Source organism: Oncorhynchus keta, chromosome 19 (genome assembly GCF_023373465.1).
Source record: "Oncorhynchus keta strain PuntledgeMale-10-30-2019 chromosome 19, Oket_V2, whole genome shotgun sequence".
NCBI classification, from domain to species: Eukaryota; Metazoa; Chordata; class Actinopteri; order Salmoniformes; family Salmonidae; genus Oncorhynchus; species Oncorhynchus keta.
Genome location: NC_068439.1, coordinates 31335189 through 31361315, shown reverse-complemented (window position 1 = coordinate 31361315; position 26127 = coordinate 31335189). Strand labels below are relative to the sequence as shown.

At 44.2% G+C, this 26127-nt stretch overlaps 3 protein-coding genes across 17 annotated transcripts in view; 1 reads left to right on the top strand and 2 right to left on the bottom strand.

The window, feature by feature from the left end:
* LOC118371750 (RNA polymerase II subunit A C-terminal domain phosphatase-like) overlaps positions 1-3748 on the bottom strand; it is a 127875-nt gene extending 124127 nt beyond the window's left edge. For 5 of the 6 annotated variants that reach the window (XR_008070879.1, XR_004823073.2, XM_052470231.1 and 2 more), the window contains exons 1-5: positions 3030-3748; positions 1896-1979; positions 1645-1738; positions 1339-1467; positions 998-1148 (exon numbers count right to left, since the gene is read on the bottom strand). Coding sequence is in view for 4 of the 6 variants with exons in the window: in XM_052470231.1 (XP_052326191.1) it covers positions 998-1148; positions 1339-1467; positions 1645-1738; positions 1896-1979; positions 3030-3331 (760 nt within the window). In the remaining 2 variants the exon portion in view is untranslated. The remainder of the gene's footprint in view (positions 1-997; positions 1149-1338; positions 1468-1644; positions 1739-1895; positions 1980-3029) is intronic. The other variant, XM_035757320.2, reaches the window with a different exon arrangement.
* Positions 3749-4404: 656 nt separating this feature from the next.
* Positions 4405-11770, top strand: LOC118371753 (uncharacterized aarF domain-containing protein kinase 5-like). Of its 7 annotated transcripts, none has more exons than XR_008070884.1 (15): positions 4405-4572; positions 5417-5502; positions 5713-5862; positions 5958-6033; positions 6323-6523; positions 6736-6876; positions 7040-7153; positions 7282-7413; positions 7677-7760; positions 7847-7928; positions 8110-8188; positions 8354-8445; positions 8554-8862; positions 9282-9398; positions 10768-10799. XR_008070884.1 is itself a non-coding variant. In XM_035757325.2 (15 exons), exons 1-15 carry the CDS (start codon positions 4549-4551, stop codon positions 10868-10870), a joined length of 1734 nt encoding a protein of 577 aa, XP_035613218.1. In that variant the 5' UTR covers positions 4405-4548; the 3' UTR covers positions 10871-11770. The 7 variants fall into 7 exon arrangements, 2 of the variants coding, with proteins under 2 accessions (XP_035613218.1, XP_052326223.1); XR_004823075.2 differs by having other exon boundaries at positions 8554-8918; XM_035757325.2 differs by having other exon boundaries at positions 8554-8806; positions 10768-11770.
* Positions 11722-26113, bottom strand: LOC118371751 (cleavage and polyadenylation specificity factor subunit 1-like). Of its 4 annotated transcripts, none has more exons than XM_052470175.1 (35): positions 25955-26113; positions 25307-25475; positions 25124-25151; positions 24712-24845; positions 24428-24508; positions 24166-24314; positions 23786-23932; positions 23453-23592; positions 23223-23333; positions 22888-22981; positions 22164-22251; positions 21527-21679; positions 20813-20864; positions 20387-20481; positions 20206-20280; positions 19947-20027; positions 19433-19672; positions 19089-19230; positions 18758-18936; positions 18496-18638; positions 18109-18298; positions 17594-17800; positions 17389-17478; positions 17103-17258; positions 16561-16921; positions 16363-16447; positions 16069-16210; positions 15238-15390; positions 14777-14953; positions 13078-13144; positions 12918-12965; positions 12625-12780; positions 12318-12447; positions 12061-12199; positions 11722-11945 (listed from the first exon to the last, which is right to left on the bottom strand). In XM_052470175.1, exons 2-35 carry the CDS (start codon positions 25448-25450, stop codon positions 11898-11900), a joined length of 4425 nt encoding a protein of 1474 aa, XP_052326135.1. In that variant the 5' UTR covers positions 25451-25475; positions 25955-26113; the 3' UTR covers positions 11722-11897. The 4 variants fall into 4 exon arrangements, with proteins under 4 accessions (XP_052326135.1, XP_052326138.1, XP_052326137.1 ...); XM_052470178.1 differs by having other exon boundaries at positions 25307-25467; XM_052470177.1 differs by having other exon boundaries at positions 25307-25451.
* Between the last annotated feature and the right edge of the window lie 14 nt (positions 26114-26127).

The window sequence follows — 26127 nt, the reverse complement described above, 5'->3', positions numbered from 1 at the left end:
AGTGCTGTGCAGCAACACTCCCCATCCAACCTGACTAAGCTTGAGAGGATCTACAGAGAAGAATGGGGGAAAACTCCCCAAATACAGGTGTGCCAAGCTTGTAGCATCATACCCAAGAAGACTCAATGCTGTAATCACTGCCAAATGTGCTTCAACAAAAGTACTGAGTGAAAGGGTATGAGTACCTATGTAAATGTCATATTTCCGTGTTTTATTTCATCTCTAAACCTGTTTTTGCTTTGTCATTATGGGGTATTGTGTTTAGATTGATGAGGAAAGAAAATGTCATCAATTTTAAAACAAGGCTGTAACGTAACAAAATATTTAAAAAATACTTTCCGAAGGCACTGTATGTTGACACCGTCATATTGATCTGAGCCTTGCTGTTGGAAAACCACTAGTGTCCGGCTTTTGGCTGTCGCAAATGCACCTCCCCAGACTTCCCTTGCTGATTTTCGTCTACGGTTGGCTTCGTTAGGCTTACCGCTCAGAGACACCCATATACATAATTTACAGAGAGAGAGAGAGAGAGAAAAAGTCAGCTCAGACAGATCCATCCCAGAGGCCCAACTCATGAGCACCTGCGACACAAATGGAAGGTAAATGCTGACCTCTAGTGGCCACTCAGACTTCTAGGGCTACTCAGTATTTGCCTCCAATGCTGAGACCAATCACATTGAGGCATGTCTGTTAGTCTTGTTAGGTGTCTAATTTTTCAAACTGGGAGTGTATAGACAAACATTTAAATAAAACTATTCTCACCTATAATGCAGACAGCACTCAGGCATTAAGCGAAGATCTATAATTCCGTAGAGATTTTTTTTTTTACAGAGGATGACATCATAGATAATGTTTAAATTCACCTGGCATTTAGCTTCTGAGCACTCACACACTTTTGGTATTTACCTCTTTTTTGTTGTTGTTGCATTCCTTACTGTAAAGCAAATGATATAGTGATTCAATGTAGGCATAATTATCAGAGAATGTGTGTGGGTACCTGCGATGGTGTGCGCATAGAGGCGGCTTCCGAAAGTGAAGACATGCAGCTCATAGAGCTGGGCGATCTTCTCCAGGAAGTCTTTGCAGTTCGGACGCAGTCGTGTGTGTAACATGGGCTCCCCCCGCCCCAGCTGGAAGTGGAAGATTCCCTGTGGAATAAGAGCAGAGGCATGGGCAGAACCATCAATGGTTTGTTCTAACTACATAACCATTAGTGGTTAATTGCACACTAGCTACATACAGGGTGACTCTTCAATACCAAACCCACAGCAAAGCCTGGGGCATAGAAATAGAGGGGGGAAAAATGTCATTGTAGCTATGGAGATCAGATACACATACCTTATTGGACATGCGCTGACAGTGATGCTCGGTGGTGTGGATCAGGGTTTGGTCCAGATCAACCATAAGAACCAGCTTCTTGTTCCTGTGGAGTCTCTGCTGGTCCTCTCTGCCCAACTGCTCCGCTTGCTGTGTTGGGGACATATCACAAAGATTAGGCATTTATTAAAAGGAGACAATGACTTCCACAAAACTGTCTCTACTACATTGTAAAGTTGAATTCCAACGACACAGAGGTAGTTCTACAAGGTCACATTGTTGTCAGTAGAAACTCGTCTTCTAGTGCCATGACATCCTTAGCCTCACCTCAGAGCTGACCATCAACTCGGGGACACTGTGCACCATGGAAACGTTTGCCGTGGAGATGTGAGCCTGCTGCCTCCCATTATTACTCTGCATCCTGAAAAAGAGAGAGAGAATCCACTTAGTAATGCAGCCGCATAAGAGGTCATCTACAGCTAAGAAGCAGGCCTATTTTATTTTGTTTTAAGTGTGTGAATATGCCAATTGAAATTCTAGCATGGAACACGTGTGTGTGTGTGTGGGTGTGTACTTACTGTGTGAGGTCCTGACCACATTCAGCACACAGCCCCTTCATCACGACTGGATGACTGCATTCTTCTACTCTGACAATCACAGCACTGGAAGAGAAGTGGCACTTGAGACCGCAGCATAACGAGTGTCCCCCTTAAAAAGGGCTTTACAATGCAGGTGCCGGATAGAATGGCCACTGTCTCTCCAACATGTGTACATCCATATTTAAACAAACACGTTAATCAACAACTTCCCCATAAGACTACATTAGTGCCTCCATATTGAAAAGCACCGGGGCATAAGCTGTCAGCAGTTTCTGAACAACAGATTGACAACTGAATCGTCACATTCAAACTTTAAAAACAGAAACAAGGGGTGTCTTCTTCAGCTCTAAGATATCCAGTCAGTTAAACACTCAAACAGCCTGCCCAACAGCTAGGAGGCATCTGCATGGTCCTAAAGCAAAACCGTTGCCTCGTTTTGTATCACGTTTCATTTATAAAACTGGGGGGGGGATAGAAAATGCCATTTCCAATGAAAGTCCACTCCTGTTTTCAGTCGTACAGGAATGGTGTCATGCGAACAATGGGTCATATTCACAATGTGTTGTTTTGTTATCAGTTATATAATTGACGGTCTGGCTTGTTACCCAAATTAATAACACCAAAATGCTTTCTGAAGCAGAAAGTTCTCTGAATTCTGGTACCATCAAAAACTGGACCAAAAGTGCTCGAGCGTGCAAATTCGACGACTCGATACCAATGTGGATGGTGTAATGTGCATACTACAATATGGGGCAAGTTCGTTTGGCGTGTGCCCCGGGCGGTTGAATATTTGACTTAAGGACCAATCGAATGGTCTACTATTAAACACCGCACGACGAAGGCACCGGGACATGCAAAACGAACTCGCCCCATTGACATGATAATTTCAGCTGTTCTGGAGATCGACGCTTCTGCACAGGCACTGAGTTAGGATGGATAGCTACCATTACCACCCATCAGCTAGGCTAGTTAGTAATGCTTCTGCGAATGTGGTCTATGAGCAACATCATTAGTTAGCAAACACAGTTAACTACACACAAACAGCACAATATAAAAACATTGCTGACATAGACCATATGAGCTAAATTAACGTTAGCTAGCTAGCATACTCACCCAGGCGATATGACTTGTCCAAGTAGACAACATAGGTCCTTCACCACTCCAGCTCGATCCGATTTCAGTTTCTTCTCTTGCAGCCTTTTGGGTTGTTCTGGCGGCTGAGACCCGGCCTCTTTCTCCAGCGGGATGGGAACACATAACCCCAACACCGAGTCCACATTGACGAGGGACCCTGGTTTGACTTTCCATTCCAGCAGCCGCATAGGGCGCGCTGCCATTGGGCAGCGGATCTCTGCCACTTGCGCGGTGGGGCCCTGTGCTGCCCCGCCACGGACGGAGTCAGCGGGCTCCTCCATCGGTTTCGCGCTTCAAAACCCTTTAAACTATAAGCACAGGTCAACCTAATATATGTATCCAAATCATGTGGAATTCGGTTTATCATAAGTTATTGAAACTGCGCTAATAATAATTGTAAAAAGCAACGTGCGTTTTGAAAACTGACCGATGGTCCAGATTCTTTCGCTCTTCCCGCCAGTGAACAGGAAACACAAGACCACAGGAACGACAGTCGGACAGCTTCCGGTGGCTCTGATGACAGAGGACCTCTCTACTTTTAAGTCACTTAAAATACAGTTGTCATCCTTTTGTGTTGAAATAAACGTGTCAGTTTGAGGTGCATGCATAGCATGTCAAAAAGAAGTCGAGACTATCATGTAAACAAGATGCTAAAGAAATCAAATGGAAGATGCAACATCATGCTCTTCTGTTTTCCACTCACATTGTTTTCTTCCCCGTCAAAGCTCTGGGGATATCCCTTGATATGCTCTACCTGATATGATGTAAGATGATGTAACATATACATCATGCATCTGCGCCTCCTGATTAGTAGAGTTGCTACCACTGACCTAAAGTCACACTAATAAGGGGCTGATCACAGTAATTCCCACGTTGATGTTAATGTGAACAGTTATATATAATACATATTATTCAGGCTATGCCAGTGATGTGATGGCTGAGAGGCTGGGAAGGAGGATCACAAATGATCAAGTCAAGACAGAGTCAGTGGTATTTTGCCGTTATCATCGAAAACAACATTGTTTAGATTCTACAGACCATATGCATACCATCTAATACCGTAAACCTGACTGTAAACAAGGTTGTGCAGAGATTGCACACTTGAATAGTTTCTGATACATGTTATGTAATTAGCCACATTAATGAATAATTTTTTTACAACCTCCATTTCTGATTCAACCACAAAAATACATGCATTATTCTGTACATTTGTGATTTAAACTCAAAAAGTCATTTTAAAGTATGCTTGGGTTGATTCATTTTGATGCGAGTCAAGTGAGGAATCTTTTCACTGGAGAATCTTCGGTCACATTCAGACCATTTGTCACGTGATCAATTTCGTGCCAAATGTGTCCTTAAATCATTTGTAGCCAGTTCAGGAAATCAAGTACGATCTGAAACGGGAGGAGGCAGTTACATTCGAATAGGCTACACTTTTTTACATTTTTTTTAACTACATATTAGTGAGAAGAGAGCACAGTGAGTGTATAGGCTGAACATGGCGTGGGAGACCTTCAAAGCAGTGAGTTGAACTGTTTTTTTTTTTTTTAAATGTTATCTTTTCCTTGCTTGATAACGTTAGGCTAACTAGTTATATTATAGTAACATAAATATCTACACCAAATTAAAATATGCCTGTACATACCTTCTAAATCAACACCTGACATAACAGTTTATGCATGTATGGATTAAATGTCATAACAAATAATGACTAGGTTAAATGTATGTGTGCGCTTTGTATGTTAACGTTGCACAGTATATTGCTAACGTTACACTTTTATTTACATATCCCACCAGCAAGGGTTGGTCTAGTTCCAATAACTAACGTTACTCTCTAACACACAGGAAATGCGCTTGGACATTTGATGCAATGTAGAACCTAATGCAATGTATAACCTCCATACTAAAATCAGAGGTCGACGTACAAACTCGCTAAACGAGATCAAGAGCTCGTGTGATGTCCCTAATTTTGAGATCGTAGTTTACCCTCCATTACTTATGTTGTCACGTGTTTTATTCAATGCCATGGGAAACAGGGTAGCATGAGTAATCGTGTGTGTGCACGTGGTCAGTGACCTGACATATAAATGATCTATCTATAAATCTACTACTCTGGAAACAGTTTGTCCTGTGCTAGATGGTTAAGGAAAACAACAGCCTGTTCTGGCCTATGGAGAGTGGCCTTGATGCAGAGTCCCCAACACCAGTCTCCATGTTATTCAATTTAACATGGTAACATGCAGAGTTTGTTTTTCTCTACTTTTCTAGGGATGGTGTTTCCCAGTGACTAGCAAAAACAGTGGATTAGTTTTAAATTGATGCTTCAAAATGACACTAATTGTAGTGGTGTTTTTGTCATTCTGTAGTTAAGGTTGTGTTTGCCTCATTTGGCCCTGCTGCGAAGATGTCCCCACCCACATCCACAACTGTACAGATCCTTCAGCTCACAAAGGTACTATACTAACTACACAACGACACCTTGTCTGAGACAATGGCCAAGCTCCTGTTCCTATAGCGTCTGTCAGCTTAATGTACAAGTACACCACCTAGGCAGGAAGCAGAACTTTATAGCAGTTAGTCAAACACTGTATCCTTCCAGAAAGCAGCATTGAAAGAAATGTCCACACACTGTTGCTGAAATGCCTATGTCTTCTCCTCTCAGGCCAGGGAAGAGCCGAGGGTTGTTCAGGAAGATGTTTCTGGGTGTGGCGGTGGGTGTTCCCGCGGTGGTGGGGGTCCAGTACGCCTTTGCGGAACCTCGAGAGAGACGGAAGATGAAGATCTTGGTGAAGGGAGTCGGTCGCTTCTGTAGGTGGGTCTCATCATCCTTTTTGCATGTGGTCAACTATTTTTGAGTAATTTCCTTTTTGAGTTACTCAAACCATGTCTCTCTCTCTGTCTCTACAGGTCTATATATGTAGGACTCTATATCTCAGTAGATTATTGGTGGACCTCCAATGTGACGTTACGTTGCATGGACGAGGTAAGTTTGACAGAATACAGATTGTTCCCCTGTCCAGGAGTTGCTGACGCATGCCAGATCTTAGAACGTCTGGATCGGTATTTTTAAGTATCCGCTAACCACATATGTTATAGTGATCTGGTGCCTGACAGCACCGCAACCATTGGTTGATGCATGCAACGTCTGAGCAGGGGAACGCGACCATTATGAATTGTGACAGCCCTATGTGTCTGTGTCTGTCTGCTAAACAATGGTGTGAGTCTGAAACGATCTCTGTAGTTCAATCCCGTCTTCCCCTCTGTGTTGCCAGAGCAGCTCATCATTCGTGGCAGGGATGTCATTGTGCCACCAAAGGGCAGCAGACAGCATGGTGGAGGGAGCGGTGCAGAACGGAGGGATATATGTTAAACTTGGACAGGGACTGTGTGCTTTCAACCACCTGCTGCCTCCTGAGTACGTCAAGACACTGCATGTCCTGGAGGATAAGGCTCTTAACAGGAGATACAAGGAGGTAAGACCTGCAGTATTTTTGTCTTGTCAAACATTGAGTAATTAATGAAGCAATATGTAGTGAAAGTGATGGGGGAGCCATGCTTATAGTTGTCATGGCTTTGAATGGCTCTTGGCCATTCATAATCGAGGCTAGAACTGGCAATTTTATCATTTACAATGAAAAGTGTTGAGAAACACACTTACTTGAAATTATCTGTCACGTTCTACCAGGTAGACTCTCTGTTCAGAGAGGACTTCAACACTACTCCAGACAGGATGTTTAAGAAGTTTGACTATGAGCCCATCGCAGCAGCCAGTCTGGCTCAGGTCCACAAGGCAGAGCTGCAGGACGGGACTCCTGTTGCTGTCAAAGTGGGTTCAGGTTAACTGTACAACACATTCAGCCACAGTTAATGGTTCACTGTGTGTGCTTTACTCTCTTCACCTTGCCTGATTAAACCAAACAGAACACTTTGGTTAAACCAGGCTAGATATCACTCCTTATTCTGAATATTAACCTCTCCCTCTTCTCCAGGTGCAGTACATAGACCTCAGGGATCGGTTTGACGGTGACATCAGGACTCTGGAGATCCTTTTGGACGTTATAAAGTTCATGCACCCCAGCTTTGGCTTCAGATGGGTCCTCAAAGTAAGGGCTTAAACTTTTCTGCTAATTTGGCTGAAAATGCTTTTTTTGACATCAGATAATACCTCGCAGAGCATGATTAGATAGACATGGTCCCCTAACCTAACGTTGGCATTCTCTGACGATATTAGGACTTGAAGGGGACATTGGCTCAGGAGCTGGACTTTGAGAATGAGGCCAGGAACTCTGAGAGGTGTGCAGAGGAACTGAAACACTTAGAATTTGTCATCGTGCCAAAGGTTTACTGGGACCAAACCAGCAAGGTGAGACCCAGAACTATTCACTGCTGTAAATTACAATGGCTGTGTTCAAATAGGCAGCTCATTTCAGATTATTATTTTTTTTCTCCCACTGTCTTTAGACCAATGACGGATCTTTTAACATCACTCTTTTTCAGATCTGATTGGTCAAAAGATAAATTAGTGTGGGGGGGGGATCAGTATTGGGCTTGCCTGTCTAAACGCCTTTGATACCTTTTTGACCACTTTTGTATTATTGTACTGTAATAAACAGACCATTTCTTTAGAGAGTGTTGACTGCAGAGTTCTGTGAAGGCTGCAAAATCAACAATGTGAAAGAAATCAAAAGACAAGGACTTAGCTTGAAAGATGTGAGTACCGATCGTGAGACCGTAGAGCAGCCTTTGTCGATGCTCGTTAGTACTCGGATGAGCATATAAACCGTTGTTTTTTTCAGACTGCTGACAAGCTGATCCGTACGTTTGCAGAGCAGATATTTTACACGGGCTTCATTCACGCTGACCCTCACCCTGGAAACGGTAGGTCAGGGGCATGTTTACAGTTTCTGCTGAACTCTAACTTGTATCAGGGCAGTTTCCAAGTGCTCTTTCTAGATAACTTTTTATATAAGTCAAGTTGATAACAAATAACCAACTTTTAAACAATATTTGCTAAAAATTACTTGGTGACCTTGAGTGCATGTTCTGTACCATGTCACAGTGCTTGTGAGAAGAGGTCCAGACAAGAAGGCAGAGCTAGTACTGTTGGATCATGGTCTGTATGAATACCTCAGTGAAACGTAAGATTTAAACTATAATCATAAGCCATTTAGCAGACACTTTTATCCAAAGCAGCTCAGTGGTGTGGATACATTTTAGAACCTACAACCTTGCAATGTAATCAATCGTTTTTTTTAATAGTACAGCTTGTATGTTATACCATCACCTAACGTTTGACCCTGTAGTGACAGGGTAGCGCTGTGTAAACTGTGGCGGTCCATAGTCCTGAGAGACGACACTGCCATGAAAAGGTACTCCAACAGCCTGGGGGTCAAAGGTGAGAGGACAACTAATATCATTATTTCAAACATTAGTCCTATGCCTTAAACAAATCCAGTCTCAGACTAATAACATGCTTACAATATCCTGATTCCTATCCAATCAGACTACTTCATCTTCTGTGAGATGCTGCTGCAGCGGCCAATCAACATGCGGGAGCTGGGCCTGTCCAACATCCTGAGTCGTGAAGAGACATCCTATATGAGGGACATGGCTGTCAATCACTTTGACAACATCATGGTCGTTCTCAAGTCCATGCCACGCCCCATGCTGCTGGTGTTCAGGAACATTAACACGGTCCGCAGCATCAACATCACACTGGGAGCTCCGGTAGACAGATACTGTGTCATGGCCAAGAGGTTAGTCGTATCAGGCTGGGAGCTCCGGTAGACAGATACTGTGTCATGGCCAAGAGGTTAGTCGTATCAGGCTGGGAGCTCCGGTAGACAGATACTGTGTCATGGCCAAGAGGTTAGTCGTATCAGGCTGGGAGCTCCGGTAGACAGATACTGTGTCATGGCCAAGAGGTTAGTCGTATCAGGCTGGGAGCTCCGGTAGACAGATGCTGTCATGGCCAAGAGGTTAGTCGTAGAGGTTAGTCTGTGGCCATCAGGCTGGGAGCTCCGGTAGACAGATACTGTGTCATGGCCAAGAGGTTAGTCGTATCAGGCTGGGAGCTCCGGTAGACAGATGCTGTCATGGCCAAGAGGTTAGTCGTATCAGGCTGGGAGCTCCGGTAGACAGACACTGTGTCATGGCTTAAAGAGGCGAACAGACGACTGTTTCAAATAGTAGCAGTTGTAGATACTTACTAACCTGTTGTCCTGTCTCCAGCGCTGTGCAAGGCTGGGGGCGGCTCTGGGCAGAGAGTCCGGGAGTTCTTCCCAGGTTCAGGGTGTTCCGATGGGTGTGGACCTCCTGGGAGAGCCTCAAATTCGAGTATGCCCTGAGGTAACGAATTATCCTCAACACTATACACTCAGTAACCACGTTTCCATCCAGTTTGACTAAAATCACTGTATAAAAAATTTATAATCATGACAGCTGTGATGGAAACGGGAAGTTTCCGTACAATTCTATGAATGCTGACGGTAAGATTAATTATGTGAGAAATGCCTTTTTGCGCAAATATAACATATCGAAGTAAACTTGGAGTCTCGTGTGATAGTGTGGTCTTCCCACTACGACTGGGGAAAGCATGCAGTTTTAGGCTACAGATGAGAACTTATGAATATCAGTGTGGTGAAAGTGCACAGTGATCTTGATGCTCCTTTCCTATAAATATTGAGGGTCTTATTCTGATGACATGATGCTTGACTGCAGTTTGACATCCCAATATTCTCGCATTTGTCCGTAATTCCATAATGTAGACTAGCCTACCCGCACTGTATCTAAGAGCGCAAGTGTCAACACGCTTTGCCTCCAGCTCTCCCTGTATTCTTCAGGGGCATGAAAACATTGCTCAATTGGTATCAAAGGACCTAACGTGTGCCAGGAAAACATTCCCCACCAGCCTGTACCGTTGACACCAGGCAGGATGGGGCCATAGACTCATGCTGCCTATGCCAAATCCTGAAGCAACAGGAACCGGGACTTGTCAGACCAGGCAATGTTTTTCCACTCCTCAATTGTCCAGTGAGGGCGTGCCCACTGGAGCTACTTCTTATTTGTAGCTGATAGGAGTAGAACCTGGTGTGGTCCTCTGCTGCAGTGTGACAAGGACCAATTCACAATTCTTGCCATTCTCCTTCGACCTCTCAAGCAATTTTTTTTTGCCCACAACTGCCGCTGACTGGATGTTTTGTTTCTCGCACCATTCTCTGTAAACCCTAGCTAGACCCGAGTTTCCCCGTACTCGGTCCTCAGGACTCCAGGGAGGGTGCACGTTCTGGTTTTTGCCCTAGCACTACACATCTGATTTCAAATAATCAAGCTTTGATCATTTGAATCAGCAGTGTAGTGTTGGGGCAAAATCCAAAACATGCAGCCCTTAGGGACCTGAGGACTGAGTTTGTCTAGGGCAGCGTTTCCCAATGTTGTGCGTGAAAAGCCAAGGAGGCCCGGCAACTTCAGAGATGCTGGATCCGGTATCCCTGGCACTGATCATACCACACTCGGTCACACACTTTGCCCACTAACAGTAACTGTCTGCCTGCTTTTATATAGCAAGCCACAGCCACGTGACTCACTGTCTGTAGGAGCAAACCATTTTCTGTACCTAATAAACTGGCCACTGAATGCATAGCAGTAGGTCTTGCTCCAGGCATTACCCAAAATACATCAGCATTTTTTGTTCCTAAAACAATCATTTTCTTCCCAGGTCAGAAATGGCGACGATGCGTCTGACACGATACCTGCTATACCTGTTGTCTTACTTTAACATCATATCGCTGGACGAGGAAGTCGACCAATACCTGAAGTAGAGGTTGAGACCCTGACCTCAGCTGCATACCTGAGACTGACTCCTGATTAAAATCAAGAAATGCACCCCGTTTGACAGGAAGATAACTAAGTAGTTTAATATGATAGTTGTCAGTTGGGCTGCTACAATGGTGCTATACATTTGACACATCTACAGTACATGCCAAATCTGCTTTGGCAGAATGCGTAGACGTTAAAATATTTTTTTGACTTGTCTTAGTCAGGACAGGGAAAAAGCACCAAATACAGTTCCAAGCCAAAGACTTGACTCGCCAGGAGTCATGGTATTGAGGAGAACTGTCTCAATGCCTCCAAGGAATGTCAACTGGCATGACATGAACACAATTTAATGATTACAAATGTAGAACCATTTATTTTGGTGGTTTATTTGACCTCGTTCACTGGGGATGAATGATTGCAGTATGTGTAGGTAAAAAGCCTGAAGTGATTCCTTTTAGCCAAGATTCTTGCAATCTGACTTGAATGAGAAGTCAGCCTTCTCATCAAATCTTATTAATAGCACATGTTTAGTCACAATATTCCAGATTTTTAAATCTTGTTGCATTACCTGGATAATAGGGCTTATAGATGCTGAGATTACTTTTACTGCAGACATGAACATTTGACATCACTTTTGGAACTATTTGGTTATCACTCAAGCACCCACCTAACTGCAAAAACGAATGCTGCTGAAGAAATCTTTAAATTGTATTTACTTTAAATGAAGTGCCCTACCTCCCCTTGGAATTTTTTATCTTGTAAATAATGCATTGATGTCCATGATAGATTTGCATGTTACAGGTGCAGATCTCAAATTATTTGAACCTAAAAGACCAAGCTGATTAAAGCAGTGTACAATCCACTTTTTTTAATAAAGTTTACTTACAAAATATTCTGAGAAACATGTTTACGAACTCCTTATGACTGAACAAAATTGATTAAAAGCATAAGTTTCCATACAGAACAGATACCAAAAAGCATTTTCCGATGGAAGATCCTGGGTCTCACACGTAGTCAAGGATGCTGCTCTCAGAAATGAGCAGTCACCCTGTCAACCTCAAGGAGATCATCCAAGATCTGAAACGGAAAGAAATACTTTAGTTATGAGATGTTTGAATGGTGATTTGGACCACGATTAAGATGGGGCCGATACATTAAGATGCTAGTTTTGTAGAAAACAAATAATACTCACTATATCAGAGGTGGTGCCAATCTTCTTGGCCAGCTCACTGCGCTCCATGGTGCTGAGGTACAGGTACTTGTTGAGCAGCTCTCCATCCAGAATGTTCCGCACCGCGTTCTGGAGCTGCCGCCGGTCAGCATGCAACATCCTGGAGGACAAGATCCCAAAAAATAAAAAGCGAATTGAAAGCATTTAAGTGTTACCTACTTTAGAGGCATGGAGAGAATGATTACCACAACAGTTATCAGTGATGTGTGGTAAGTTACCTGAATGCCTTGGGGTTTAACCCGGCGTGGTGTGGCAGCATGGTGGTGAGAGCATTCTGCAACATCAGCAATCTGCGGTAGGTCTTCTCCTGCATGGGTAGCAGCAACCCGATGCCGCCATCCAGAGTGGCTGTAGGGAGGGAAGAGGAGAAGAATTACTGACAAAATCATGTTCATCCTTCTGAGAACATACCAGGAGGAGCATTTGATCAGGCCAACTGAAGCAAGATTTTCAACAGACAACCCTTCACAGCTTCTTCTACCGTGTCGGTCAATACAAAATCTCAAAGTCAAAATTGTGTCCTACCAAACCATGTGATGTGCTTGTTGTCCCAGGCCAGGGTCTTTTTGGTGGCTGTGTCCAGTGCCCCTCGACAGGGCATCCTCCAGAAGGCGTTGACATGAGCTCCCACGTTGAAGTCTGCCCTCCTCAGCAGACGCATGCCCCCGAAACTCTCCTTAGCTACAGCAGGACGCAAAGTACCAGTTATGTGATCATGACATGGTGGAGCTGTAGTTTGTCATCACACATGACCTCGGCCTTTATTTGATATTGTGATGTTCGTGGGACAGTATTACCCGGTTTACGTTATCACTTACCTTCAGGCAGATACATGTACACCGATATGTTCTGATCTCGGTCGGACACTGAAACAGAAAATAAGTTTACTTTGAGAGGTCGAGGCATATATAGGCTCCATCCAAAGAGTTAGCCTGGTAGTGTTATCCTGGTTAACTACCAAAGTTATATAAACCTTACCCAAGAATCCCAGCTGGTTGTTATCCACCATAAACTCTACACTGTAGACTTCCAGAGGCTTGGCGTCCTAGGGAACCAAACACAGAAACAAAATCATTAAGACAGGGGTCCCCAATTACATTTAGCCGTGGGCTGATTTTTCCTCGGTCGGGAGACAGGAACATACAGTAGTTAAATAATTTGTACATAACAAATTGACCACAAGAATCCAAAACAGATATTTGACAAAAACAGAATCATTTCTAGCCTCAATTACATTGGGATATGATCAGATATGCCTCTATATAAGTGAGAATACTTGGAAAAGGATTTCCTAGATTAAAATCACTAAGCTCATTTCCTGGTGATTTTACAGTCTTCCAAGAACAAACATGTGTAATATATACACACACACACACACACACACACACACAACCATTCAAAAGTTTGGGGTCACTTAGTGTCCTTGTTTTTGAAATTAAAGCAAAAGAAATTGTCCATTAACATCCAATTGATCAGAAATACAGTGTAGACATTGTTAATGTTTTAAATGACCATTGTAGCTGGAAACGGCAGATTCTTTTAATGGAATATCTACATAGGCGTACAGAGGCCCATTATCAGCAACAATCACTCATGTGGTCCAATGGCACGTTGTGTTAGCTCATCCAAGTTTATCATTTTAAAAGGCTAATTGATCATTAGAAAACCCTTTTGCAATTGTTAGCATAGCTGAAAACTGTTGTTCTAATTAAAAGAAGCAATAAAACTGGCCTTCTTTAGACTAGTTGAGTATCTGGGTTCGATTACAGGCTCAAAATGGCCAGAAACAAATAACTTTCTTCTGAAACTCAGTCTATTTTTGTTCTGAGAAATGAAGGCTATTCCATGCGAGAAATTGCCAAGAAACTGAATATCTGGTACATCTATCTGGTACTCCCTTCACAGGGAGTAGTACACAGAGTCCAGGAGAACGCTTCCTGACCGAATGCATAGTGCAGTAAGTTTGGTTAAATGGTCTGGGGTTTTTCATGGTTTGGCCTAGGCCTCTTAGTTCCAGTGAAGATAAATCTTAACGCTACAGCATACAATGACATTCTAGACAATTCTGTGTTTCCAACTTTGTGGCAACAGTTTGGGGAAAGCCCTTTCCTGTTATAGCATGACAATGCCCCTGTGCACAAAGTGAGATCCATACAGAAATGGCTTGTTGAGATCGGTGTGGAAAAACTTCACTGGCCTCAACCCCATTGAACACCTTTGGGAGGAATTGGAATGCCGACTGCAAGCCAGGCCTAATCGCCCAGCGGGGGGGGCAAATCAAATCACCCATGGGCTTTAGCCTAATGAGGAACCCTGCATTAAGAGAAGAGTCCCTTAAGACTCAGAACACTGGCATGAAGAACGGCCCTGATCATTTAATCATCCCCTCCAGCACAGCACTGCTCTCTGGAAGATAAACTCGACACACACACAAACGCTGGGAACCCACAGGGGAACAAAGACGGTGCTTTCTTTCATCCATGTTCAGAACCCTCATCGGGGATGTACAGTTAAATCCATAAACAACAAACTAACATAGAACAAAACCACTCAGAGAATGATCATCAGAGAGTCAGAAGATGGTAAATCACGTGCCACTTAAACACAATACTTTGAAGTTGGTTTGACATCTCCCCTGTGTTATTACTTAAGTAGTCCTGTAGCCTTGCTGTCTTACCCTGCTAATTAGCGAAAGAGTCTTACTCTCAGGCTGGTATCTGAGCAGAGAGATGCTCTTCATGACGTCAGCTGCCACAATAAAGTTCTTGATGCTAAACATCTGGTGGATGTAAAGCTGGGTGTCAATGAAGGCCATGCCTGTCAGGTCGTTGTCCTTCAGACTCCACAGAAAAATCTAGACAGAGAGGAGAATAGACAGATGCATCGATCACAACCAGGACTTTGTCGCAGGGTTACAGGAGAGACGGTTGACATATTGTACTTGTGCTCCTTAAAAGGGCTTTCTGACCAGTTCTTATAATAAATGGCTAATTCATTGTAAGAAATACACTAAAGTGCAACATGGTGGCCACAAAATGAAAACAGTGTCAATCGGAACAGAATTATATTGAGAGGTGGGTGGAAAATAGATCTAGATTGGGATATCTGTAGCGGTATAATCAGAGGTGAGTCTGTCACCTTCTGTCCGATGGCAGAGACCAAGTATCCACTGCAGTGACACAGAGCTGTGACCGGTCCCTTCTGCTCCTTCTCATACAGAACCTTGAATTTGTTCTTCGTCAGGGGCTGACCAGGTTCCGGGACAACCTCAATCACATCCAGGATCAGTATCTGAACAACAGTAGAGAGAAATAAGTCCACACTAAAATCAACATCATGATTTCAAAAGGCATCATCTGTCTGTCGGACTCCTCATCGCTGAATTTGGAGACTTTTATCTCCCTCACCAACTTCAAACATCTGCTATCTGAGCAGCTAACCGATCGCTGCAGCTGTACATAGTCTATCGGTAAATAGCCCATCCATTTTTACCTACCTCATCCCCATACTGTTTTTATTTATTTACTTTTCTGCTCTTTTGCACACCAATATCTCTACCTGTACATGACCATCTGATCATTTATCACTCCAGTGTAAATCTGCAAAATTGTAATTATTCGCCTACCTCCTCATGCCTTTTGCACACAATGTATATAGACTCCCTTTTTTTCCTACTGTGTTAATGACTTGTTAACTGTTTACTCCATGTGTAACTCTGTGTTGTCTGTTCACACTGCTATGCTTTATCTTGGCCAGGTCGCAGTTGCAAATGAGAAATTGTTCTCAACTAGCCTACCTAGTTAAATAAAGGTGAAATAAAAAACATTTATAAAAAAATAAATAGGTCCTGAGTTTCCTGACTAGGACAAACTCTGGACCCTACTTTAGACTATAACTTACAGCACATAACTAGGGCCCAAAATATATTCCTGGCTCTAGTCAGTAGTCAGAGTAGTTTTGGTGACTCACCCGGCCCCTACAGGTGACCTCCTCCCCCTGCATGAGACAAGTACCAGCAGCTATATATCCCTTCAGCCCAGACACCGTCTCTTGACTCCTCAACGCCACAGTCTTCATACACGTCACATGTTCCCACTCCTCCAGGTCAATTCTGACCAATATCAGAGAGAGGGAGGTCAGAACACACACCCACTAATACGCCCTAGATGCTTAAATATAAAAGATATCTATATCAATATGCATCAGCTCTATAATGAACATCCCTCATGTTAGAGGCCGCGCTGCAGTAGCTACAGTTGTTACCGTGTGTTAGGGATGGCCTCCCAGCTGACAGGAGATATGAGCTGAATGGAGAAATTCTCCTGCTGAGGAGGAATGTAGCGCTCGTCTGAAGAGACACACAACACAAAGGAATTTTAATGGCGGAAGAATGAGCGAAGTATTAAACCAATGAGAAAGTGATGTGCACGTCATGGAGACTAATGCATATACTGGTCCCACCTCTGTCTATGGTCTCAAATTCCTTCTCCTCTCCGGTCATTCTGGGGATGCGAGTGCAGGGGTCCTTCACGCTGGTGCACACTGCATACACCTTGGACTCCACATGGTAGGACACATAGTGAACCGTGCACCTCAGAGGAATCTTCCTGACTGGCCAGGGGGCGTCATACGACAGGTACGTGGGTAGAACACTGATCCTCAGCTCACCCTGCTTATTGAAGTAGAGGAAGCCTTTGGGACAGTTGATGTTGTGGAAGGGGGAGAAGGACTCGATTGGTCCATCGATTGTCATGGGGTGGAGCCTCAGCGCCCCTCGTGATGTCACCAGCATCCAGTGAGGGGAGGGGCCACAGATGAACACCTGACACACAAACAAGGAAACATCATGAGAACCTACAGAACTACAGTATAGATATATAAAGTCTGTGCAGACAGCAGTACCTCTCCTTCAAGATGTATCCGGCAGGGAACCTGAGTATCTAAAAGCGTACCCTTCATTACCCATGATGTAGATATAGTCCTGTAGGAAGAGAACCTCTTACCCCAGAGTAACCGGAGATGTCCTCAAAGTATCTGAACCTGGCCACACGACCTTTGACCACCGCTGGCCCCTCCTCGCTGGGACCAGCCTGACCTTCAGCCTTCTTATCTTTCTTCACCTTCGACTTCTTCTCCCGGAAGTTGATGTTGTGGGGCATCTGAGAAGAGACAGGAGAACAGTTGGAACACATAAATTATCAGTGTTGAATGGGCATTTTAAGACTGGTTTCCTAGACACAGATTAAGCTTAGTCCTAAAAAGCTTGTCCAATGGCCTTGCTCTTCTTACCTTCTTGAAGCGGACCTTCAGGTTGCTCTGAGCCTGCTGCTGGTCATATGGGAATGCTTCATAGATCAGAAGCTCCTGTTCAACATGGACCTGGGAAAGAAACGCAACATAAAACCTCAGCTCTATCTAAAGTAATTTCCCAAAGTACCACTGCTACATATTCTGGTGTTGTCATTCTACTTTAATACCTGTACTGAAAACTCACCAGGAGGTAGGGTCTGCAGTGGTTGTTGCCGAGCGACACCAGGGCCACTTCTTTGACCAATGGGATCTCTCCCTGTCGTGTCACTTCCTCCTTTTTCCCCTCCCCCTGGGCTGCTGATTGGCCGGCGGAGCTGTCAACCAACACTCTCTGGCCAACAGGGAAGTTCTTGACCAGGAACACCAGTCTCCAGTCAGGTAGCTGGTAGATCTAGAGAACAGGAGGAAGTTGTTTTACTATTAGCTCTGTCCTGTAGAAAATGTTCACCTGTCGGTTGTGGTGACACTCATTGCTATGGCCACTGAGTTCTTGTGAATTTCTGAACATAAGTTTAAAGTCCCCAGGCTTTTATCCAACCTCTAAATGGCACCATAGTATAAATGTCGGCATTAAACAGTATTAGAATTGTAACAGCTATGTAAATTAAGTCAACAAAGTGATTATGATACAATATAAAAAGTGTATTGATACAGCTATTACTAAAATTGTGCTGATAAAATAGAGACATTGATCCTAACCTCCATGACGCCGTTCTCGCGGACCATCATGCACCAGTGTGTCGGTTCAGCTCGCCCAGACCTCCCCTCGGACCCCCCACCCAGGGCCCCAGCGGTGCGGTAGCCGGGGTGGGACTCGTCCTTGGTGGGGGTGATGCCTGCTGGGTTACAGTCTCCATATAACATCTCCTCCTCATCATCCACCGTGTTACTAAAGAGGAGACATGGAAGACAGAGCTGTACTAATAAACTCTGAGGTGACTGTGCTTCCACTGTCTAAAGAAATGAGGTGCAGCCCAAAAACATAGTGTCCATGGGGACAGCTGGCATATCTTTCATTCTTCAGTTCAAAACAATCTACTTTATTCAAAAACATCCTACCTGAGGTTCTATATGATTGGCTACTACCTGAGATCCTGCATGATGGTCTCAGTCTCTGATTGGCTGTTGAACATGGTGTCTTGATCCTTGGTGTGACAGGTCTGCTTGTTCTCCGTGGTGAACATCCCGCTGACGTCACGGAACGTACACAGCGTAATCACTCGGGGTTGCTGCGCGGGGAGACAGAGAGAGTCACCGAGAGTCTGAGAGTCTTATTTTTTTCACTCATTCATCGGGTTGTAATACTGCCTGGCTTAGTTGTACAGTACAGGATATGACTGTGACTCACAGCAGCTATCTGTGGTTTCTGCAGGGCCAGCCGGTGGGTCTTGCCCATGTAGGAGTCGGTCTTCAGGACGAACATGGTGACCACTCCCTCTGCCGTCATGATGACCACATAGGGGTCGGCTACGGAGCACTGCACTATGGGAGAACCCAGGTCCACCGGGATGAAGTGCAGCTGCGTCACTGGAAGGAACGTCAATCAATCAAATGTACTTCTGAAACCATTTTTACAGCAAGTGCTTTTCAGTCAGTGAAAGAGTACAAGTGAGAGGTAGGGACACAGAGTATTAGGGATTATTTTATTATTTTATTGAAAGATGGACAGATCTCTCTACCTCCTTCCAGTAGCCGTATACCCATGGGGGAGACCTGGATGATGTATTTGTTGTCTCCGATGTTCCCAGCGAACACAGTGGGCCCCTGGGTGGCGAAACCACTGGTGTCCAGCTCCATGATCTCCTGGCCCGTCTGCAGGATCTAGGAGAACCACACAGGAGGGGTTCCAGTTACCTTCAATAGACCTCAATCATTACCCTTAATCAACATTACACACTCAATCTAAACATGCTGGAGCTCCGTAGTGGAGGAAAAAGCTCCCTGTCAGTCTGCTGTGTAGAGCGGAGTGTGTCTAGGGGTGCAGTGTGTACTGTACTGTGTAGAGATGAGGTGGGAGGTGTACCATGGTGGAGTCCTCTCTGCTGAGAATCAGGAAGCCATGTTTTTTCTTGTCGCCCTCCACTGGTGCAGGCTCCGGATTCTCCTCTGCCTCCTCTTCCTCATGGGTCTCACCCCCTTCCTCCGTTGCTGGAGGCGTGTCTTTCTTCTTGCCTTTCTCCTTCATCTCATTGGGGATGACAGTCCACATGTCATGGCAACCTGGCAGCTCAAAGGTGGTGACCACCTGGGGACGGATGCTCCTCTGGAAGGGGCCACACAAAACAGTCATCAATAGTCGCAGAACAATGGCCAGATGGAAAAATGTTATCATCAACTCCCATAGCTGACTCTGAAAATAGCAGCTCTTCACATTGTTTTCCGGCAGCTACTTCTAATGCGCCACAAACAATCAGTGGTCTTTCTCTGTAGCACAGTCACTGAACCTGAGGTAGATAGGCCTCACCACCACAGGTCTTAGCACAGTGCAGCCACACACACGCACAGAAATACAGAGAACGGTTGAGGAGAGTATTTACCTGAAGCACAGATAGACCCCCGTTCTTCCCAAAGCCAGAACACACCACTATCTCCAGGTCAGGCTCTGGGTTGGTCTGGAACTGTGGACACAGAAACACCAGAGACAAGTCTTAGTGCATCTTACTGTTAGCATAGCAAGGGCTTGAGAAAATAACTTGGTACAGGTATTGGATATTAAATCAGTGCTTTCACAAATACAACAACCATGATGGACATCATGACTGGAGGTTAGAAACCTCTTTTGTGAATTAAAAGTACCTCTTCGGAGAGGAAGGCAGGCTCCCCCATGGACGCACCAGCACATGGTCCGATGTTCAATATGCTGTCACACACCTGGAGGAAAATATAGGAAAACCATATTGTAAAGACTGCAATAATCAAGACTAGAATATGAATAATGAACTGATAAAGCTTCTACTGGGGTAACAAGGGGTCCTACCTCAAAGGAGTAGGTGGCCAACTGAGTACCAGATGCCACTTCGCTCCCGTACACCTCAATTTCATCCACCTCATCAGGCAGTTGGTTCTTACCAGCTGGATAGAGGACATGGGAGGAAACATATTATTTAGAAATATAAAAACATTATAGGTGACCATATCCCCTCAGTTAGTTCCATACATATGTAAAGGGTAATATGCAAGACACAACCAAGACATTGTAATACATAGCCTAGTGGTTAGAGCGTTGGGCCAGTAACCGAAAGGTTGCTAGATCGAATCCCCGAGCTGACAAGGTAAAAATCTGTCGTTCTGCCCTGAACAAGGCAATTAAACCCCCTGTTCCTAGGCCATCATTACAAATAAGAATTTGTTCTTAACTGACTTGCCTAGTAAAATAAATAAAATACAACAACTGTCCAAATACCTGTCAAGTTGGTAGAGGAATCAATTCTCTTCTTTTTACTGGGAGGTTCCTCCTGGAATGATCAAATTCAAGTTAATTCTGCAATTTATATCAGAATACCGACATAGAAATGTGTATCAGCAACTCATTTAGCATTTCTGTTTACAAAATGGACACTGGGCCGGTAGGTAGCCTAGCGGTTAGATCGTTGGACTAGCAACTGAAAGAACACTGGCTCGAACACCCGTGACGGATTTTTTTTTTACCTGTCGATGTGCCCTTGAGCAAAGCACTTAACTTTGATTTGCTCCAGGGCCACTGTACTACAATGGCTGACACGGTAAAACAACACATTTCACTGCACCTATCCAGTATGTGTGACAATAAAACATCTTGTTTTTTCAGGGGTGAACTATAATATGCGACATCATCACATATTAAGTGGCATATTTCCACATCTGCTAGTCAAAGACCAGTCAGTGCTAAAAATCTGTTTATACGTGGAACACGAGCACAGAAGAAGGGCAGCGACCGCTACTTGTTTTTGAAACATCCTCTTTTGGCGACATTTACAACTGGCTACATTTTGAAGCTCAATTTGATCAACTTTGCCTTGACTAGAATCAAAAATCTACGGAATCTTTACATTTTTTGACAGAATCACTCACAGCAATATGCCACAGGGACCAGACTGAGGAGAATATCTACATAGGAGCTAAAATCAAACCAACTCACCTGCTTCTCCTCATCGGTCTCCTCTTCCTTCCCTTTGTCCTCCTCCGCTGGTGGTTTCTCTGGATTCTCCTGGTACTTCTCTGTGTATTTCAACAAGAGGCTGTTTCCCAGCCGGGACCCCAGGAACAGATACCCAGGCTCCATGGTCATCATCTGGGGAGGAGAAGAGACAGGGGCGAGGAGGATGAGAAGAGACAGGGGCGAGGAGGAGAGACATGGGCGAGGAGGATGAGAAGAGACAGGGGCGAGGAGGAGAGACAGGGGCGAGGAGGAGGAGAGACAGGGGTGGGGGCGACAGGAGGGGAGAGACAGGGGCGAGGAGGAGAGACAGGGGCGAGGAGGAGAGACCGGGGCGAGGAGAAGAGACCGGGGCGAGGAGGAGAGACAGGGGCGAGGAGGAGAGACCGGGGCGAGGAGAAGAGACCGGGGCGAGGAGAAGAGACAGGGGCGAGGGGTGGGGAACCTCTATACTTCCACAGCTCCTCTATGACCAGTTCTCTCTTGGCCAACCATTGACAGCAGACTGAGAATAGCACTGCACAGCATTCTTCACACCTAAGTGAGTCTGTGTGTGTATATATCATCCCTTCTATGCCAACAACTCTCTCTCTCTTCCCAGCTACTGTATCCTACTTACACATGTGGTGAGGACGCTGGCAGCAGCCTTGTCAAAGTGGAAGGCCCGGACACTTCTCATGCCATCAGTGATCAGGGTCAACACATAGCTGAGGAGAGAAGACAGGCACAGTCAAAGCTGACTTTTACAAGGTTATGAAAAAATACAATGCCATTCTATCTGTTGCTACACAATGCAGTTATTGCTACTATGCCACACCAATTTGAGGGAACAAAAAATTGCTTTAACACGGTCTAATAAAGCAGTTATGGCTAATAAATATACACTGAACAAAAATATCAAAAACGCAACATGTAAAGTGTTGGTCCCATGAACTGAAAAAAAGATACCAGAAATGTTTCATATGCACAAAAAGCTTATTTCTCTCAAATTGTGCACAAATGTGTTTTCATCCATTAGTGAACATTTCTCCTTTGCTAAGACAATCCATCCACCTGACAGGTGTGGCATATCAAAAAGCTGATTAAACAGCATGATCATTACACAGGTGCACCTTGTGCTGGGACAATAAAAGGCCACTCTAAAATGTGCAGTTGTGTCACACAACACAATAGGGCCTAATTTATTTATGTTAATTGACTAATTTCCTTATATGAACTGCAACTCAGTAAAACCTTTGAAATTGTTGCACGTTGCGTTAATTATTTTGTTCAGCATACATAGCTAATTCCATCACAACTGTTACGGGCTCTATTCCATCAAAACTGTTGTGGGCTCTACTCACATCTCTCCTCCCTTTAGAGAGATGACCATCTTATCAGAGCCGATGAAGGTGGACTGGGAACAATCTAGTGTGATCTTCACCTCCTCCTGTATACCTGAAACACCAACACACATGATTTATCAGCCTTATTAGAATACATAAAGGCTCTTACATGCTTACAACATGTTATAACGCTTTATATCTGCAGGTATATTGCAGTGTGTTACCAAATTACTTCCCTAGGCATGGTATAAATGTCTTAGGAATATTAAATAGGCTAAGTGGCTTTCTTTTCAATATGCAGGGTGAGCTTGAGAACACTGATGTATGTGTGCTATTGTCCTGTCAGTACTTACGCAGGGGGAAGGCGGTGGTCCCAGTGGTCTGTGTGTTGAGTGACACTCCATATGGAGGAACACTCTGGTTGAGGTATAAAAGGGAGTTGACAGCAAACACCACCACACCACCTAGAAACAATGGGAATAAATTCACAATCTGAGTCATGATATTATCTAGAAACTGATCATACAAGTCTCTTCATATGTAACTCAGAATATAAGAACCCATAAATGGAGTGAGTGATTACCAATGGGCTTGGGCACAGCCATGACCTGTGTGCAGTCAAAGGGCAGGTTGCTGAGGGACCAGATGACAGGGTGAACCTTCTGCATGATGTTGAGAGAGATGGCTACGATACTGCAGGTGTCCTGTCTCACTGCTACACGCCTGGAGGAGGAGGACATGGTCAGACTAGAGCTGCACACCACAATATTACCAGTCATAAACAGGTCTGAACAAGATATGACTAAGTTCCTAGCCTTCTTCATGTTAACTCAGACTTTTGTTTAGGGGGGGGTGGTCTCAGACAGACAGAGAGACAGAACAGAGAGGAAGACAGGTGCCGTTGTGGTGTACTGACCCAGGCCACGTCTGGTTGGGCTCATACAGGATGAGCAGTGTGGGTTCATAGTAACCGTGGAGGAACTTCATATCGACAATGTTCAGAAGCTTCTCATCCAGCTCACGGACATCGATGATGTAGCTGGGAAGAAAGCTGGACTTGGGCCTTAAATCAGTGGTAAGATAAAACATGAGTCAAGATGACCGATAAGAAATCATCAAATGCAAAACCCCTCAAAGAACAGTTACTACAACTCAAGAGTGCATTCTATGGGTATCCTAAATATCACTACGAGGTGCTATGAGTTTAGGACTCTCTGGAAAAACAGTGGCAAATGTTACTGAGTGGTCTATCCTAACTAAATAAATAAAATGATGAAATTAAATATGTCTACATACCCTTCCACTACTCCCTCCTGTTCGTCAGTAAGCGTGTCCTTTCTGAATGGCAGCACCACCAGCTGGGTGCCATACACCAGCATCACAGCACAGCGGTTCTCTGGGTCCACACGGACCATGGGGATGTGCAGGTTCTGGACAAACCCATCCTGGAGATAGAACAATTATGGAATAAGGTACAACTTTTTCATATATGCTCATCTTAATAGTAATTTGCAGATTATGTTTTTTAATGTTTTTCAAGCAGTTAATTTCCTCTTACCCTCAGCTCTGGCTCCTCAAAGAAGTGAAGCGAGAGAGTCTTCAGATCATGTGTTCCTGGATCATACTCCACCACTGACAGCTGGAGTAAACAAAACCAGGACACTGTAAACAGCAGTCAGAGACATTTTCTAGGACAGGTTGCTTGCACCTACTACGTACAGCTACTGCCACATGGTAATTGATAACATTGAAATATAAAGAATAAGTTGGCTAAAGAAACCTGGAAAATGAAAGTTGTGAGTTTAGGATTAGTAAAACAATCAATCTAGACCTTTCAGGTACCTTAGCATCTTTGAAGCTGAGCAGGAGAGCATCTCTGTTGGCTCCTACCAGCTGAACAGAGGCCATGGACATGACATTACCAAACAGGGAGAAACAAGCCACCTGCTCAAGCTTCTCCTTACGACTCTTGACATCTGCAGAGGACAAGGAAAAGATCGAGAATGTGTCAAAGAAGAAATCAGATGTCAGAAACAGTCCGTCAGAGACTAACGTTGGCACGTGCAGGTCTGAGGAAGGCTGACAACATAATAATAGCATACAGTGTGGTTCACTAGCCTCTCTAGAGTCTAGACAGGTTGCCTCCCACAATGTTACCAATGTTCCAACATAGTATAGTGATGTTTCCCCAGGTCTGGGATTAGCTGCTCATTCACCAGAACGTTGCAAGATTGCAAGGCAGTTTTGGACATACCTGGTGATTTGTCTGTCTTTGAAGCATTCTGAAATATGAAGACAAATATGTAAATAAATAAACTGGATGTCATGAAGGAAAAAACATACTCCCCACGACCGGTAGCTACAATTTATTTATCTGATTGTACTTTTGATCAGTGATTGAGGAACGAAAGAAGACCACGGCGAAAAGCTCCTTTACCTCCACATCGTGAATGATCCTGTAGACGTAAAGCTGAGATGTTCCAGCGACGACCAGGTTCTTCTCCTCGTTGGAGATGAAGTTGCAGTAGACAGAAAACTCGATGGCGGTGGGGGAGTGGGCTTGGCGGTACACGGCATACATCCTGCAAGCAGCACACCCTAAGCACCTTAACGTTACAGCAGAGTTAATAACTACATATTAATCTGAATCGGCATTATATTAGAAGACACGTCTAAGGATATTACACCTGTACTACTTAGTTAGAAAAATATATATCTAAGTTAGCTAATACGTTGCACATTGTAGCTAAACATATTGGTGTCAGGCTTAAATTACAATCCAGGGTTGATTGTTAGCACAGTAGCTAGCTGGTCAATTATGTTTTAGCTGGCTCGCCTGTCTGCGAACGTTACTTGCCTGGCTCGTTGCGGGACGAAGCAAATGCTACTTTATTTGGGAGAATACTAGTTATATTATTTTTCCATTTAGTTTGGTAGCTAGCTAAAGAGTTTTAAAATAACGCTAGCTAGTTGGAATAGCCGTTTGGCTCACTTGCCAATGGTCCACTAGCGTCGGTTAGCTGGATAGCTTGCTTGCTTGCTAACGTGCTTCAAGCAGGTGTTCAAATGTATCACATAAACCTACCTATTACGAACAAGCTACGATAGTTTCCAGTTTGGGTCTTGCCTTTCTCACTTTTATTGCAGCATAATTCAGTTCACAAAAAGAAGTGTGGTTAAGTAATGACTGTAGCTATACATTTATTAAAGGTTGAAATTATTTTCATTCAAACATTTCCCAGGCTGCCATTCGACCCA